This window comes from Cololabis saira, chromosome 20, assembly GCF_033807715.1.
Source record: "Cololabis saira isolate AMF1-May2022 chromosome 20, fColSai1.1, whole genome shotgun sequence".
Lineage (NCBI taxonomy): Eukaryota > Metazoa > Chordata > Actinopteri > Beloniformes > Belonidae > Cololabis > Cololabis saira.
This window is the reverse complement of record NC_084606.1, coordinates 7748929-7764637: the sequence shown is the minus strand read 5'-3', so window position 1 is coordinate 7764637 and position 15709 is coordinate 7748929. Positions and strand designations below refer to the sequence as shown.

At 43.2% G+C, this 15709-nt stretch overlaps 1 protein-coding gene across 1 annotated transcript in view; it reads left to right on the top strand.

Moving 5' to 3' along the window:
* The window catches only part of LOC133420220 (outer dynein arm-docking complex subunit 2-like), a 32178-nt gene extending 18586 nt beyond the window's left edge, over positions 1-13592 (top strand). The window contains exons 10-13 of the mRNA XM_061709835.1: positions 4270-4384; positions 5824-6012; positions 6257-6475; positions 13170-13592. Of these exons, the coding sequence (XP_061565819.1) occupies positions 4270-4384; positions 5824-6012; positions 6257-6475; positions 13170-13274 (628 nt within the window). The 3' untranslated portion in view covers positions 13275-13592. The remainder of the gene's footprint in view (positions 1-4269; positions 4385-5823; positions 6013-6256; positions 6476-13169) is intronic.
* The last annotated feature ends 2117 nt before the right edge of the window (positions 13593-15709 follow it).

The following is a 15709-nucleotide window of genomic DNA, read 5'->3' as shown; positions in this document are numbered from 1 at the left end:
GACATATAATGACATAATGAGAAATCATTTAGTTCTTACCAGGTCTCAAAATGAAATTAAAGCTGCAAGCAGGGATGAACGGGCCCTCGCACTCACGGCCACCGCCCCCAATAAGCATATCAGAAACGACACCACCCACGACTCTCTATGTCAAACCATTCCAAAGTTATAGCAGAAAATCGGGACAACCAATCAGAAGAAGGGGCGGGGCTAATTTGCACCAATTATGGTCAAGGACTCAATACCGAGTCCGATGACACCACCCACGACTCTCTATGTCAAACCATTCAAAAGTTATAGCAGAAAAAAGTATTCTAGGGGGCGCTGTTGAGCCATTAGGCCACGCCCATTCATGCAAACCATGAAATATCAAATTTATCCCCAGGCCTGGCTCGGTGCAAAATTTGGTGACTTTTGGAGAACTATCAAATATGGACCAATCAGATGAAGGGGGCGCACTTTTTGGCGTCGAGTGTTGCCACGTTAACGCTTTTGAATGAGAAAAGTAATGCGCGTCGTCGCAGGAAGGAGACGCACATGTTGATGTAAAAAAAAAACCACACAAATTGCTGACAATAATCTTTGCATTGAGCTGGGATCGATCCCACGATCTCCCAAACGAAAGACGGTGACATTACCGCTGAGCCACGAATCAGCTTGGCCATTTTCTGACTGACTGAGTTAGGAGATACCAACATAGCGATGTAATCTGAGTCCCGAATTGTTTTTTCGTAATTTTTAAAATATTTGTAAGATATAAATATTAGTAAAACCCCACTATTTGTTCTTTTGTGAATAGCATGTTCCAGTCTTTACTTCCTAGACACACACACTGCATGGAAGGGAGCGTTTGATTTATTGTTCACGTAACATTACTTTTATTTTTTCACAACCAAACCACGCACTTTATTTCATGTCATTTGCACCGGGCAAGGACAAAAAATAAATGATTCCACCAAAATTCCAGAGATTTTTGTGGTTGGCTGACACATTACCAGCATATTTCAAATATGTCAAACCATTCAAAAGTTATAGTCAGAAAATATGGACAACCAATCAGAAGAAGGGGGTGGGGCTAATTCAGGCCAACGAAGCTTAAGAACTCATTACAGAGTCCCATGACACCACCCACGACTTCCTATGTCAAACCATTAAAAAGTTATAGCAGAAAAAAGGGACAACCAATCAGAAGAAGGGGCGGGGCTAATTCAGGCCAATGAAGGTCAAGGACTCCATAAAGAATCTGATGACACCACCCACGACTTCCTATGTCAAACCATTCAAAAGTTATGGCAGAGAAAAGTTTTCTAGGGGGCGCTGTTGAGCCATTTTGCCACGCCCATTAATGTAAACCATAAAATATCAAATTTATTGCCAGGCCTGCCTTGCATACAAAATTTGGTGACTTTTGGGGAACTATCAAATATGGACCAATCAGATGAAGGGGGGCGCGCTTGTTGCCGTCTAGCGTCGCCATGTTAACACTTTTGAAAGAGAAAAGTAATGCGCGTAGTCGCAGGATGGAGAAGCACATTTTGATGTATAACACACCTGGGTGCACGTTACGGTTCGGGCCGTATTAATTCTCGAAGGAATGGCTCATATTGCTCCAAAATTACGCGATTAATTCAGAATGTTTAAAATGGCCGACTTCCTGTTCGGTTTCGGCCATGGCGCCAAGAGACTTTTCTTTAAGTTGCGACATGATACAGGTGTGTACCGATTTTCGTTCATGTAAGTCACACCATATTCTGGGGCTTGAGGCGCAAAGTTTTTTCGGTCTGAACCAACCAGATGAAGGGTGGGCGCGCTTTTTGGCGTCTAGCGTCGCCACGGTAACGCTTTTGAACGAGAAAAGTAATGCGTGTTGTTGCAGGATGAAGACGCACATTTTGATATATAACACACTTGGGGGCACGTTACGGTTCGGGCCGTATTAACTGCCGAAGGAATGGCATAAATTGCGCCAAAGTGACACGATTAATTCAAAATGGCTGACTTCCTGTTCGGTTTCGGCCATGTCGCCAAGAGACTTTTCTTTAAGTTGTGTACTGATACAGGTGTGTAGCGATTTTCGTGCATGTACGTCAAACCGTATTGTGGGGCTTGAGTCAGAAAGTTTTCCGGGGGGCGCTGTTGAGCCATTTTGCCACGCCCATTAATGTAAACCATTAAATATCAAATTTTTCGCCAGGCCTGACTTGCATGCAAAATTTGGTGACTTTTTGGGCACGTTTAGGGGGGCAAAAAGGCCCTCCTTTCGTCAGAAGAAAAAGAAAAAGAAAAAGAAAAAGAAAAAGAAAAAAAAAAATTCCTACAGATACAATAGGGCCTTCGCACTGAAGGTGCTCGGGCCCTAATAAATGCATCTTCAAATGAAAAACATGATTATTATTGATTTAACGTAAACGAAGTTAAAATGCAGAAACACAATGTAACAAAATCAAAACAAAACAAATTTACCCCATGATTCAATACCTAAAGCCAATTGTGCCTGAAATAACTTGAACTTCTCAAAATTCGTATGATTATTCGTTATCAAGTCTCACATCACAAAGCTGGCTTTCATTTATTTATTTCTACTCCTGGTTTGAGGCATCTGACTTGTTGGGTTAAAGTCTGGACTTTGTCTGGTTCATTGCTTTTTACTTTTTCTTTTTTTTTTCTTTCTTTTTTCCCTTTTTTTCTTTTTTTCCTTTTTTCTTTTTTTTCTTCTTTTCTTTCTTTCTCGAAATTTTCAACTTTTTTCTCGACATTTCGACTTTTTTCTCGACATTTGACTTTTTTCTCAACATTTCGGCTTTTTTCTCGAGATTGTACTTCAACATTAATCTCGACATTTCGGCTTTTTTCTCGAAATTTTGACTTCTTTCTCGACATATCAACTTTTTTCTTGACATTTTGACTTTTTTTTCGGAATTTTGACTTTTTTCTCGACATTTCGTCTTTTTTCTCGAAATTTTGACTTTTTTCTCGACATTTCGACTTTTTACTCGACATTTAGACTTTTTTCTCGACATTTCGACTTTTTATTCGACATTTAGACTTTTTTCTTGACATTTCAACTTTTTTTTCCGTAATTTTGACTTTTTTCTCGAAATTTTGACTTTTTACTCGACATTTCGACTTTTTACTCGACATTTAGACTTTTTTCTTGACATTTCGACTTTTTTTTCGTAATTTTGACTTTTTTCTCGAAATTTTGACTTTTTTCCCGACATTTGACTTTTTTCTCAACATTTCAACTTTTTTCTCGACATTTGACTTTTTTCTCAACATTTTGACTTTTTTTCAACATTTTGGCTTTTTTCTCGAGATTGTACTTCAACATTAATCTCGACATTTCAACTTTTTTCTCAACATTTCAACTTTTTTCTCGACATTTCGCCTTTCGCCATTTGCCTTCATTCTAAGGCTTATACAAGACTTTTAATTTTTTGCTTCTCCAGACATATTTGTTTTTTGTGAATTTGGTCCAATACGTCCAATAAATTTCAACATTTTGGGTTGCCGACCCCTGGGCTAGATTTATGTGCAAACGGAAGACAGATGGCGCAAGGGACAGCCCTGATGAGTGTTTGTTCGTTGCCAGTCACGGAGATACTGTGATTAGGGAGTGTTTAAGTAATTATGACAGCATTCAATGTCGGCCTTGTTGGTGGAAGCACACATGGGGAACACGTTACATGTTATTTATACCAGACAACGGGTGTTGTGGCGTAATTCTTTGACTTCTTGGAGCTTGACTGCAGTTTTGAAAATAGTCATGTATCTGACATGAAATAAAGCTCACGCTTAAGTAAACTTCACTCAGACTTTATGAAATATAGAGTGACGCGTCTCTGGCTCTGTTTGATTTGGAAAGGAGTCGTCTTTTTGGCTTCATTTTAAAAACAAGGCACCAACACGCAGTAGAAGTTTGTCTCAGTGTCTATTTATCAATTCATGTATGTGGCATTATATAGGAAGTATGTGAGTTAACCCTGAGCTTCTGGTGCAGCGATTTTAGCGTGCAGCCACTGGGCTGGTTTCAGAGCTTGGAAAGAAGCTGAGCAGGCAAGTGGTAATAAAAAGCCAGCGCTGAAACTGAGTGATGCTTTGATCCTGTTTGGCGGTGCAGCATTTGTGTTGAGCCTGCTGGTCATGGGTATCTGAAAAACAAACTGGTTAGAAAAAAAATAGCTCTTATGTCATTCATGCTCGAAATTCTGCTCTCTTCTTCTCAGGAAACCTTTCAGCTTTTGTCTCTCTCATTCTCTCTCCCTTCAGAGTCATCGACCAGCTTGATGGAGTCCGTCTGGTGTGGTCATTGTTAAAAAACCCCAGCGCAGATGTTCAGTCCAGTGCTGCATGGGCCCTTTGTCCGTGTATTGAAAATGCAAAGGTACAGTAAAGTGCGTGAATGTTTTCCTTTTAGTTAGTCCTTGTGCATCATTATCAGGGAGCTGTGCAAAGTTCATGTCATTTCAGAATGAGAAGCTTATCAAACTCTCAAGTCAAAATCCTCCTTATATCACCACGCTTGTCTCCAGAGCTGCTCCCTCCAGCCGGCTGCTGCACGGAGGTTAGCAGGGTTAGCAGGTTAGGGTTAGCAGGGTTAGCAGGTTAGGGTTAGCAGGGGCAGCGCTGTGTCAGTGCAGGCTTACATCAACCTTTGGCTAATATGAAGCAGAGAAGCCTCCTTGGCACAATGGGATTGGTGCAGTGGGGGAGTAGGCAGGGAGAAAAACTGAATAATATCCTGGGGCATGGCGTCGGATTTCCTCGCTGAAAATCCTCCCTCAACATGCTACTTGTTACAGAGGCACACAATCTACGCATAAAGCACAAAGGACCAGCCACTATACGGCCATACGTGTTGCCTACACAATTCTGGATAGAAGCGTTTATAGTCAAAAATTGAGGGACATTATTTTCACAGAAAAACTTTGGCCCTGATATGAAACATCTAAACAAAGATAATAATTGATGCTAGGGATGTCCCGATACCATTTTTTTCACACCGAGTACGAGTATTTTAATTTGTGTACTTGCCGATACCGAGTACTGATCCGATACTTCTACCACAAATATAAGGCTAAAAATCCAATGAAAAATGCAATGAATTGGAAGACAGGTTTTATTTGCAACAGAAATTCAATTTTAAACAAAACTCAGCCGGCCGGTCTTTCCTCCGCGCTTTAGTCTCATCGCAGGAACATCAACTGCACATGTGCTGTGTTTCACCTGAAGCCGTCCGTGTGAAACAACATAAACAATCAAATAGAATTTAAAAAACAGGCTAAATGAAATTAGGTTACACACTCTTGTACAGTAGGTGGCGGTATGCACCTTAAAGTTGGTTGCGATCCGCCAATAAAACAGAGAAGAAGAAGAAACAATCCCATTGTTACAGTCGGGTTATAGAGAGTGGTGCCCGTGAGTGAGACTGGCAGTGCCGTTTCAGGCAAGATAGCGACAATTACTGCAAGCGGGATGTCAGCAGTGTGGACATATTTCCAAATAAGGGACGACGACAGAAGCAAGACAGACTGCGGGCTGTCGGTGCGGCTAACGCGGCTAACCAGCTAACGGGGCTAACTGTGGATCCATGAGCGTACAATGTGAGGAAATGGTTTCACTCTAAATTCTATGTTTCATTTTCAGGGCAAGAGGACGAGAGGCTGACGAAGATGTCAAACTGCTCACTTGCTGTCTACTCTTTATGAATATGTTTAACTTCATCTGATTTTCTCTGTTCCTGATTATCATCCCCTCTTCTCCGCCATCTCCCGTATTCATTCTTGGAAAAGCAGCAGCTAATACGAAGCTCTCTGACTACAGGATGCAGGAGAACTGGTGCGTTCCCTCGTCGGTGGATTGGAACTGATTGTTAAGTTACTGAAGTCAACAAACGAGGAGGTGCTGGCGAGTGTTTGTGCTGCCGTTGCCAAAATAGCCAAAGACCAGGAGAACCTGGCAGTCCTCACGGATTACGGGGTTGTCCCGCTGCTGGCAAAGTTAACCAACACAGTAAGAAAACCTGGCTGCAGGAGACAAACAAGCTTTTACTGTTCACCAACACCACAATTAGCATCAGTATCAAATACCGTCTTTATTGGGGCCTTAAGTTGGTCTTTTCCTTCTCATTTCTGCATAAATCCTCCTAATGACAATGCCATTGAAAGATACTACCAACAACTTCTAGCAAAGTTTGTTGCTTTTCCATCATAAAGAGAGTTATTTGAGAAGCATGAACCTACTTTCCTTCCTGCAGACTGATGACAGACTGCGTCACTATGTGACTGAGGCCGTCAGCCGCTGCTGCACGTGGGGCAGCAACAGTGTGACCTTTGGGGAGGCTGGAGCTGTGGCACAACTGGTAACTTACCTCCGGTCAGGCAAAAGCATCCATGAGAACACGGCCGTCGCCCTGTACGAGCTGTCCAAAAACCCCAGCAACTGTATCATCATGTATGAGGCAGGAGTGGTTAAGGTTTGTTGCACATTATATATAGCAGCATTTCTGAGTCTTTTTATTTGCTGGTAATTCACAATATACTTGTAGTATAGTTGGTGCTTTTAAAAGAAAATGTAACATGATTGCAGTGCTGAATATGTGCTCTGGTCCCCCAGCACTCTTGTTCTAGTGATGTGAGAAAACACTGAGTAATAAACTTTGAAAAGCTGCGACTATTTTCAGAGCCTTTGACCGACGGAGCAGAAACAAAGTAGGTTTTATTCCGTGGTGGAAACAAGACTCCGCTTTCTAGCCGTCATGGGAATTGAGAAAAGCAAACAGCTGAGTGTGTGTGTGAAGTGCCATTTCTACGGTAGACCCTAGATGCCGTTGCAGCCCAAGTCAAAGGGCTGTAGCTGGGGGTAACTGTTGCTAAGAGCTATTCCTGGACGTCAGGGTAGCACGCAGCAGCAACACGCTTCTGGCCAAGCAGCGGGGTTAAAACTGCTAGAGGCTTAAACCATTTTTGTTCATGATTTATTTATTCTTTTTCTCTCAGCTGGACTTCATCCGCCAGCTTTCTTTCACCATGGCTGCTCTCTTCCAGAAAGGAACTAGCATTGTTGGGGAAAGATGGCGCCAGTGTGTGCGGCACGCCGTCTTGTTGCTCCCACTTTTATCCATGTTTTTAGTGTTTTTAAGCCTTGACACTTCCAGAGTCGAGTCTCTACTGGTGTATGATCGTCAGCTCCTTTTGGATTTACGACAAAATGTCAGAGATCTAAGCGCTTTTAATCATGGTGGACAGAAAACTTTACCTCCGCTCCTATCGGAAATCCTGGCTCACCTTGTGCAGGCAGCGCTGCGCTGCTTCCCCGGCGGAAACGCCTTCACCGCCGCGGTAAACGTGGTGGTCGGATGGTCAAAATAAGGATCTACCTGGTTCGCTCCACGTATGGCTCCCGGACTGTACCTCATGGATCATTGTATCCTTTCACGCTGTCCCGGCGCTTCCTCGATCCTATTGACAGCTGTCTGGTACCTGTCACCTGCTCGGATGACGTAGCTCTTCTCCAGCTGCGGAATCCCCTCTCCCCGCGGCTCTGCCAGCGAAGGATTAATCCCCATAATCTGAGGACACCGCTCCGAGTTCAGCGTTCTTCTTCTGGATCACAAGTTCCAGCACCGACCAGAGTTGGCCTGGTTAACGCCAGATCGCTGGCAAACAAAACTTTCATTCTAAGGGATTTATTCAACTCCCGGGATCTGGCTTTCCTCTGCGTAACGGAGACGTGGATTAACGCTGGTGAGAGCAGCCCACTTGTTGAGCTTTTACCGGCCGATTGCTCCTTTTTTAACTCCCCACGGGCACTGGGCCGAGGTGGAGGAACGGCAACTGTTTTTAAAGCATCTTTTAATTGCAAACAGTGTCCTGCATCCTTCTCTAGTTTTGAGCTGACTGTTTTTAAGGTTGGTCGCGTGGACCCGGTGCTCTGCGCCGTCATCTACCGCCCTCCAAAATATAATAAGGAGTTCATAAGTGACTTTTCAAACTTCCTTTCAGAAGTGATGTTTAAATATGATCGGTGATTTTAATCTTCACGTCTGCTGTCCGGAAAAGCCGATGGTGAAGGACTTTTTAAACATCGTGGACTCTTTTAACTTAAAGCAGTGTGTGTCTGGCCCCACACATGAGCACGGGCATACACTTGACTTGGTCCTCTCTCAGGGTCTGACTGTGTCCTGCCTAGAGATCGGGGAGTGTGTGTTCTCTGACCATGCAGACGGGGCTCAAACACCACTAGTGAGCTGCAGCAGCAGGCTGTTTGTTATAAAGATCAAAGATAAAAGATCCATTTTGATTCTGAACAACAAGGTTTTTATAAACGCAGCTAAAAAGAGCCTCAGTCATCTTAACGGTGGATTTATCAAAGCTTCATTATTTCTAGGAGCAGGAGGCTTCAAGTGCTTGGTTGAGGGATGTAATGTTGCCGTTGCTTCATTATGGATATAAACAAAACCAGGGGCGTCGCCAGGTGTAATCCCTTATGGGTTCTGAGCCCAAAGGGGCCCCCGCGTAGCGGAGGCCTAAACTGAAAGAAATTTTGGGATCTTACGGGTCGGATCGGTTAACTTTGCATGACTTTAAGTCGTTTAGAAACAGATTGACAGCCACAAGCAGCTTCAATGATTATAACAAAAAAGACCATTCCAGATCAGCAGATGAATGCATAGCACAGGATAATAATAACTGCAGGGTGGTGAATAGTGCAACAGGGCAAAGCTCTGTGTATTCCCCTATTCAATTTTAGACAATATAAGGAGTAAAAACTGAATGAGAAACGAGAAAGCCAAAGAAAGTGTCATGACAACAATTATAATTATTATCATTTTATTGCTGCATTCAGCAAAATACCAATGACCTCCAAGTTCCAACTCACTGCATCATATAGGGTTAAACAAACATCCATCTCAGACTGGTATTTTATACAAAATGGCAAAATAAATAAATACAATAAATAAGAAAAAACACATGACTGACCAACATAGCAGCATATAAATAAAATTCACATTAAACATTCCCAACTCAGTCCCAATACAAAGACATACTCAATAAAATTACAATAAAACAACTTAAGGTGCCATTACAATCCCAACAATAATAAATCTGGATGCCAAAAATAAGATACTTATTGATGAACATTAAAGTGCAGTATCAAAAAGGGCTATTGGAGAAAAGGAGAAGATGCATATTTTATGCCAACTGCCAATATTTGAGCATTGCTCTCAGAAGAAAAACAATTCACTTAGTTTTTCTTTTCTTCATCCTGGCAAATGTTTCAATAGCATTATCCAATGTAATGGACGCAGTAACCTATCTCTCAACATAAAGCATTGCGAGATCTGAGAGACGACTCTCAGTCATTGTTGAGCGCAGATAGGTTTTAATGAGCTTAAGGCGACTGAAGGTGCGCTCAGCCTGTGCGCTGCTTGTAGGAATAGTGAGAAATATACAATATAACGTTGCAACGTTAGGATAAGCTTCATGCAAGTCATTTGCAATTAGAAAGGGCAGAATCTCTGCTGTAGTAAACCCTGCTCCATCAGGGCTAGGGAACAGTTGTTTGTACACGTCTCTGAACGAGGAATATTCATTCTCAACACATTCTGCATCCAGATCCTCTGAATAAAATTCTGCCAATTCATTGATCCTCTGGATGGAATTCTTATCAAAAAAGTGCTTTTCATTTAGGACCTGAAACTTACTAACTGTGTTTCGAAGGTCTGTGAAACGTGTTTCAAACTGTGTGTCAAATACTTTTAGAATGTGCTCAAACGTCTGCTCTTTAAAACGTGCTTTACTGTCAGATATAGGCTCGTCTGTGGCAACTTCATCATGGAAACGTTTTCTCTTTCTTACTCTCCCCTGCTTGAACTCTGTAGATGTTTTACATTCTTCTGCTTTCTCTTTCGCAGATCTCTCAATTTCCTCAAAGCCCTCATCAGATTTCAGTTGTTTCAATGTGCGTGCGCAGCTGTCAATTTGCGCAAGTGCAGAGATTAAATCGACTGATTCTTTCTGAAGAAGTTTGATAGACAAAATGTTTTCCCTAAAACAAAGTTCCAAAAGTTGAGCATGAACATGAACTCAAATGTCTCAATTGTGGCTAGCAGACCTTGTGCATCTGCTGCTGCTTTTGGTGTTGAGCCGACATCCTCATTGATTACTACATCAAGTGCCTCTATAATTGCTGGCATACTTCTTAGTACCGCTTCAGTGGCTTGCTTTCTTGAGGCCCACCTTGTATCAGAGAGACTTTTCAATGTGAAAGCTGTGTCTTTAACCAATTTATCCTGTTTTTCTTCTAGTATTCTGTAACGAGGTAAACTCAATGTTAAAAAGCAATACAATGCTTCAAGAGTACCAAAGAAGAGTTTCCCAGTTGTACATGATGACGCAGCATCAACAAGAATAAGGTTTAAGTTATGGGCACAACAATGCACATACAGAGCCTTAGAGCTACATGAGTCTTTCACTCTTTTTTGAAGGCCTGATATGTGACCAGACATAGTCCTAGCTCCATCGTATGCCTGCCCTCGCATTTTGGTAACATTAAGTCCCAGGTCCTGGAGCGCTTTAATTAGTAATTCATGGAATGCTTCTGCATTGCCACTGGACAGCTCATCAAATTTAATAAATCGCTCAACACTTTTACCACTCTTATTGACATACCTTATGGACAATGAAAATTGATCCACCCTTGAAATATCAATTGTTGAATCAACAATGACAGAGTAAAAAACAGCATCCTTAATTTCTTTCATCATTTGCAGTGTCTCTCGGGCAAGGCATGTGATCGTCTCGTTTTGAGAGTCCGGATGTATGTATTTGTAAACCTTATTTTTTTCATTTAAGTGATTCTCAAGGATATTGTCATATCTTGCCATTAGTTTTAAAAGTTCAAGGAAGTTGCCCTCATTAACAGAGGGGGCTCCTAGGCCAGCATACTCCCTGTGTGCCCTAAAGGCGATACCTTGCTTGGCTAAATAGAGAGTAATATCCATCAGCCTTTTAACTACTTTCCTGTTTTTCTCAATAGCTAGTCTTTCTGCCTGAATGAGTCCTGCGATTACAGTTTTGTCCTCTGTAATGCGATATTTAGTGATGAATATTTTCCTCTCTGTCTCTTGGTGTGCTGGTGACATTTCATGTAGCTTTATTCTATCCATGCCTTTGAAGAAACCATCAAACCCCTTGTCAGGGTCAGACCAAGTAGATCTTTCTGTTTTTTTGGCAAAAAGCCAACAACAATGACAAAACATCTTGCCAGCTAGAGGGGAATACACCAGCCAGCGTCTAGCTACACTGCATTTGCCACTCGTGTTTTTGTACCAGTGTGTCTTAAACTTGTCATTTAATGAATTTTTAACAAAATCTGAAAAGTTATCTTTTAACCCAGGCTGACATGGACCATGTTGTACAATAGCTCTGATTTTGTCTGTGCTGAACGACTCCTTTTTAAAAAGACGTGGATCTGTGGGGTATGGTTGTGCAAAGTCCAATAATGGCTCAGAAGAAGACAGACTTGCCTGGTGGTTGTCATCGTGATAACCTGTGCAGGTGATCTGATCAATGTCATTAATGTCCATATCAAACTCTGCTTCGTACCCGCTAGTGGCCACCGTCACTGTGGCCACTATCTCTGTGACTGCCGCTGTCACCACCTCCTCCTCGTCTTCTTCAACAGCAGCTCCTGGTTAAAAAATAATAATAACTTATTATCTAAGCTCACAACACCTAGGCTAGCTATGGCAGCTCGACAAGCTTACTATGTACCCCCCCCCCCGGGGGGGGGTTCCGGAAATTTTTTCAGCATAATGCATTTAAATGCATCAATCTGGTGCATTTTGGAAAGCTAGAATAACAATAATAGGGTGTCTGCTGCCTTCATTTACCTTGGAAAGATATCCTCTCCGGAGCTTCTCTCCCCGGCTAAACTTATTATCCCCTCTGTTTGTGTGAGCACAGAGCATTCACAGCCTTCACCGCTGATTGGCTGTTTCCCGTGCCTGTCTCTGTGTGTAACCAATCAGATGGTGCTGTGGGCGGGACATTGCTGGACAGAGTGCAGTGACTGCAGGCAGAGAGATGCGGCTGCATCAACCCCAAAATAACGGCGTTTTAAATTTTACAAACACAATATTGGTATCGTTGGAAAGGGAAAAATGTCCTCTTAATTTTGGGGGGGCTGAGATCAAATTTGGGGGGGCTTCAGCCCGTTTTTTTATTTGTAGTGAGAACATAATCCACAGCAACCGACACACATCCATTCATGTGTATGTGCTCCGCGGCACATTGATTGTGCTGCAGCTGCTGCCCTCATCGCCGCTTGTTGCTTTTCTGATTCGTTTTGAAGAATCATGCAACTCTTCCCTCTTTTTGAAAAAAGACAGTAAATTCAGCTGTCTTTTTGACATGTTTGCGTTGCTCGCTGCTGGCTCCCCAGATCCAGCAAATTTCCAAAGTTTTTTTGGTCGGGGGCGTGGTTTGCTGGCCCATCTTTTCATTGCATCAACAAATCTCCGACTCTTTCAAATGACGTTAAATCTTTATAAATAACATGAAATGCTTGGGATTTGTTCTGTAAATGAATTTATGCATATTATTATTTTTTATACATTAAAAAAAAACGTTTTTATATTATTATTGTTTTATATATATACGAGAGGTGCCGGATCTGCCCAAATAAGTCCCGGAACGCAGGGAGGCCAAAATCGAGAGGTGCCGGATCTTGTTCCGGCAGGATCCGGCACAAATTAACCCCTGACTTTGTACCAGTGAATCTGTACTGTCATGAAACTGGTCTGTTCCTATGCAATTTCTTCTAAAACATTATTCAGAAAAAAAAAAAAAATACCGTGGCGGCCCTTTTCAACTGTGAGCACGCTACCGGATGTTTTGATGCTGCAGGCACAGAGAGCACGTAATGCCAAAATAAAAGCCTCGAGCGAGTCGAGCCTCGTCGTGAGGGGAGGCGGTGGCCCCTTAGGGCAGAGGGGGGGCCCTCTACTTTGAAATGTTGTTGACATTGGGTTTTTATAACCCGGAAACCCGCGCCAGCGTCGCTACTGAACAAAACTATCCAAAATAATTGCAAGTGTGTCTTTGGAAACCTCTGTGGCAGTTCCAGCTGCAGCTATATAACCTTTGTTCTGTGCACTTCCACAGCCACTGATCCACATCATGGGCTCTGATGTGAAGGAGTTCCAGGAAGCTGCTGCCAGCTGTGTGTGCAACATCCTACAGATCCCCCAACATCCCCCCAGAAACTGATCCCGACGGCAGCCCTGGAAATCCTGGAAGGCCCGTTCAAAGGCCCGTTCAAACGGTGATGGCTTCACCAGCACCTTGTTCACGTTCCTCTTCTCTTTTCTTAACCTACTCTAGATCAACATCTACTGTTTCCAATGACCAGATGTGGCGGTATGCTCAGACATTTGAATTGTCTGGAGGTTGAAACTATAACAACCAATTTCCGGTCAGAAATGACTCTGTTTCCCTCCATAGTATTGAGAAGCTTCCCCTGATAGAGCCGTGAGAAAAACATTACAAATAATTACCGCAACGGCTTCAGCATGTCTCATCACCATCTGAGAAGGGATTCAAATAAAATTCTTTATTCTGATTGATGATGCTGTATTTATTTGTCCTTCTGCTTCAATCTAAGCCGGAAACTTTCATCCTGAATTCATTGTTTACATCACAAATTCACACTAAGGCCCAATCCCAATTCTCCTTCACTCGCCCTTCTTTTCTCCACTCGCACTTCTTTTCTTCCCTAAGCCCTAAAAAAGAAGGGGGAGATTTTAGGGCACTTGAGATCTAGGGCACTTGGCCCAGGTGCCTGTCCCAATTCTCCCCCTACCCCTCGTTTTCATCCCTAACCTGATCAGGAAGCAGAGAGCCAAAAGCTGTTTTAATTTCAGCTGTAGCGCTGTTAATATGGCACTTTATTAAGTTTTAATATTTTTTCAGGTATAATGGTAACCTTAAGATCCCCAACCGGGGCTCAGTTTATCCAAATAACGCCTGTTAAGAAATTTGACCCGATGTTTTCGGAGATGAGAAGAGCCGCCGCCCCCCGGGGAGCAGCCTCAGCTCACAGCCCGAGAAGAGACGTGTCCGCCGGTCAGGCTGCTCCGTCAGCCCCGGGAGAGACACTCTCTCCCGGGACGCAGCTCTGCTGAGAATCACGCCGGCTGAAATAAATCATTTAGGAATATGTTGGTTTAATAGATGAAATCTAACAGTTGTAGCTACGCCTGTTAAGAATTTTGCTCCGAAATTTAGAGATTTCTGTCTGCCGGGTCCGGAGCTTGGGTCCGCGTTAATCGACGCAGAGCCTACGGCGTAGGTTGCGTAACCTCCGCCGTAGGATCTGCGTTGGTGTAACGCGGAACCATAAATCCCTTTATTCTGGCGTGATCTTCCGCAACTTTATCTGAAAGTGTGTAAATTACCCAGATAACAGCTGGATTACTTTGTGGTTTCTGAAGACTATTATATCAGAAACATCCAAAACAAATCTGACGAGTCGCAGGATTATTTCTCTCTATTTCTCTGAGACCAGTCTGCCTGTTTGCCTTCGGTCGGCGAGTCAAATCGACGCAGAGCCTCTTTTTTTCATACCCCCTCGCTCGCCAAGTCAGCATCTGAAATCCCTCGATTTGAAGGGGCTATTCTCAGCCCCTAGCCCTCGTTATGCCCCCTCCCCCTAGGTGAAAAGAGGAATTGGGACACCACTACCTTCACGGGAACGCGCAAAAGTTAGGGTTAGGGAAGAAAAGGAGGGCGAGGGGGAGTATTGGGACGCACCCAAACACTTGGGGAAAGCCTTTTCTCGTCCCCCGACAGCCAGCACCTGGACGTCATGGTGACAGAAATAAAAGGAAGTTTTTTTTTGTGTCTGTTCTCTTGCCAAATATCACAAATGTTGTCCAGAGTGAAAAGCGTCGAGCCACCTCTTCTGAATTTCTAACGAAACCCAACAGAGACCACGACATCTAAACATCACCCACATCTGTTTCTGCTGTTCGGCCTCCTGGGATACAATTTATATACATGTGGAATTATTTGAACATATCCAAACTCAGAAAAACACACAACCTGCAGTGCAACATGTAGAGAAACAGCCGTATAGACAGAGTCTGCACAAATCTTCAGGATAAATACCATACAATAATAATAACTAGGGGTGTAACAATATATCGTGCCACGAAATTTTGCGATACAAAAATGTCACAATACGTGTCGTGGAGGTGACAAAGTGTATCGCGGTATTGGGTTATTAATATTAATCTATTGTGTTGACTAGTAACGCGCATCCGACCGCGGCCGGACCGCACGGACCAAAATCTTCCTCCGCTCAGAAGAAACTAGTCCCGTTTTGCAGTCCCGTTTTGAGGTCTGAACCTTTACTTATGTAAGTCTGGTGTAGAGTTAAAGGAGCTTGAGGCTCCTTTTAAGAAATGAGACTCTCTAGCGCCACCCTTCACCACGACGGCCGTTGGGGGTACTGCAGCCAACAGTGAAGCCGGCACGGGAGAACGGGGAGAACGTGCATGCAGCGTCATGTGACGTCACATCCGCAGCCCAGCGCGGGAAATTCGGGCCCGAATTGCAGCACATTTTGCAGCACACAGCCTGTTCAAGGCAAAGGAGAGATACACTAGAGGGCTCATTCTTTTGGGTTTGGAACGCTTCATCAG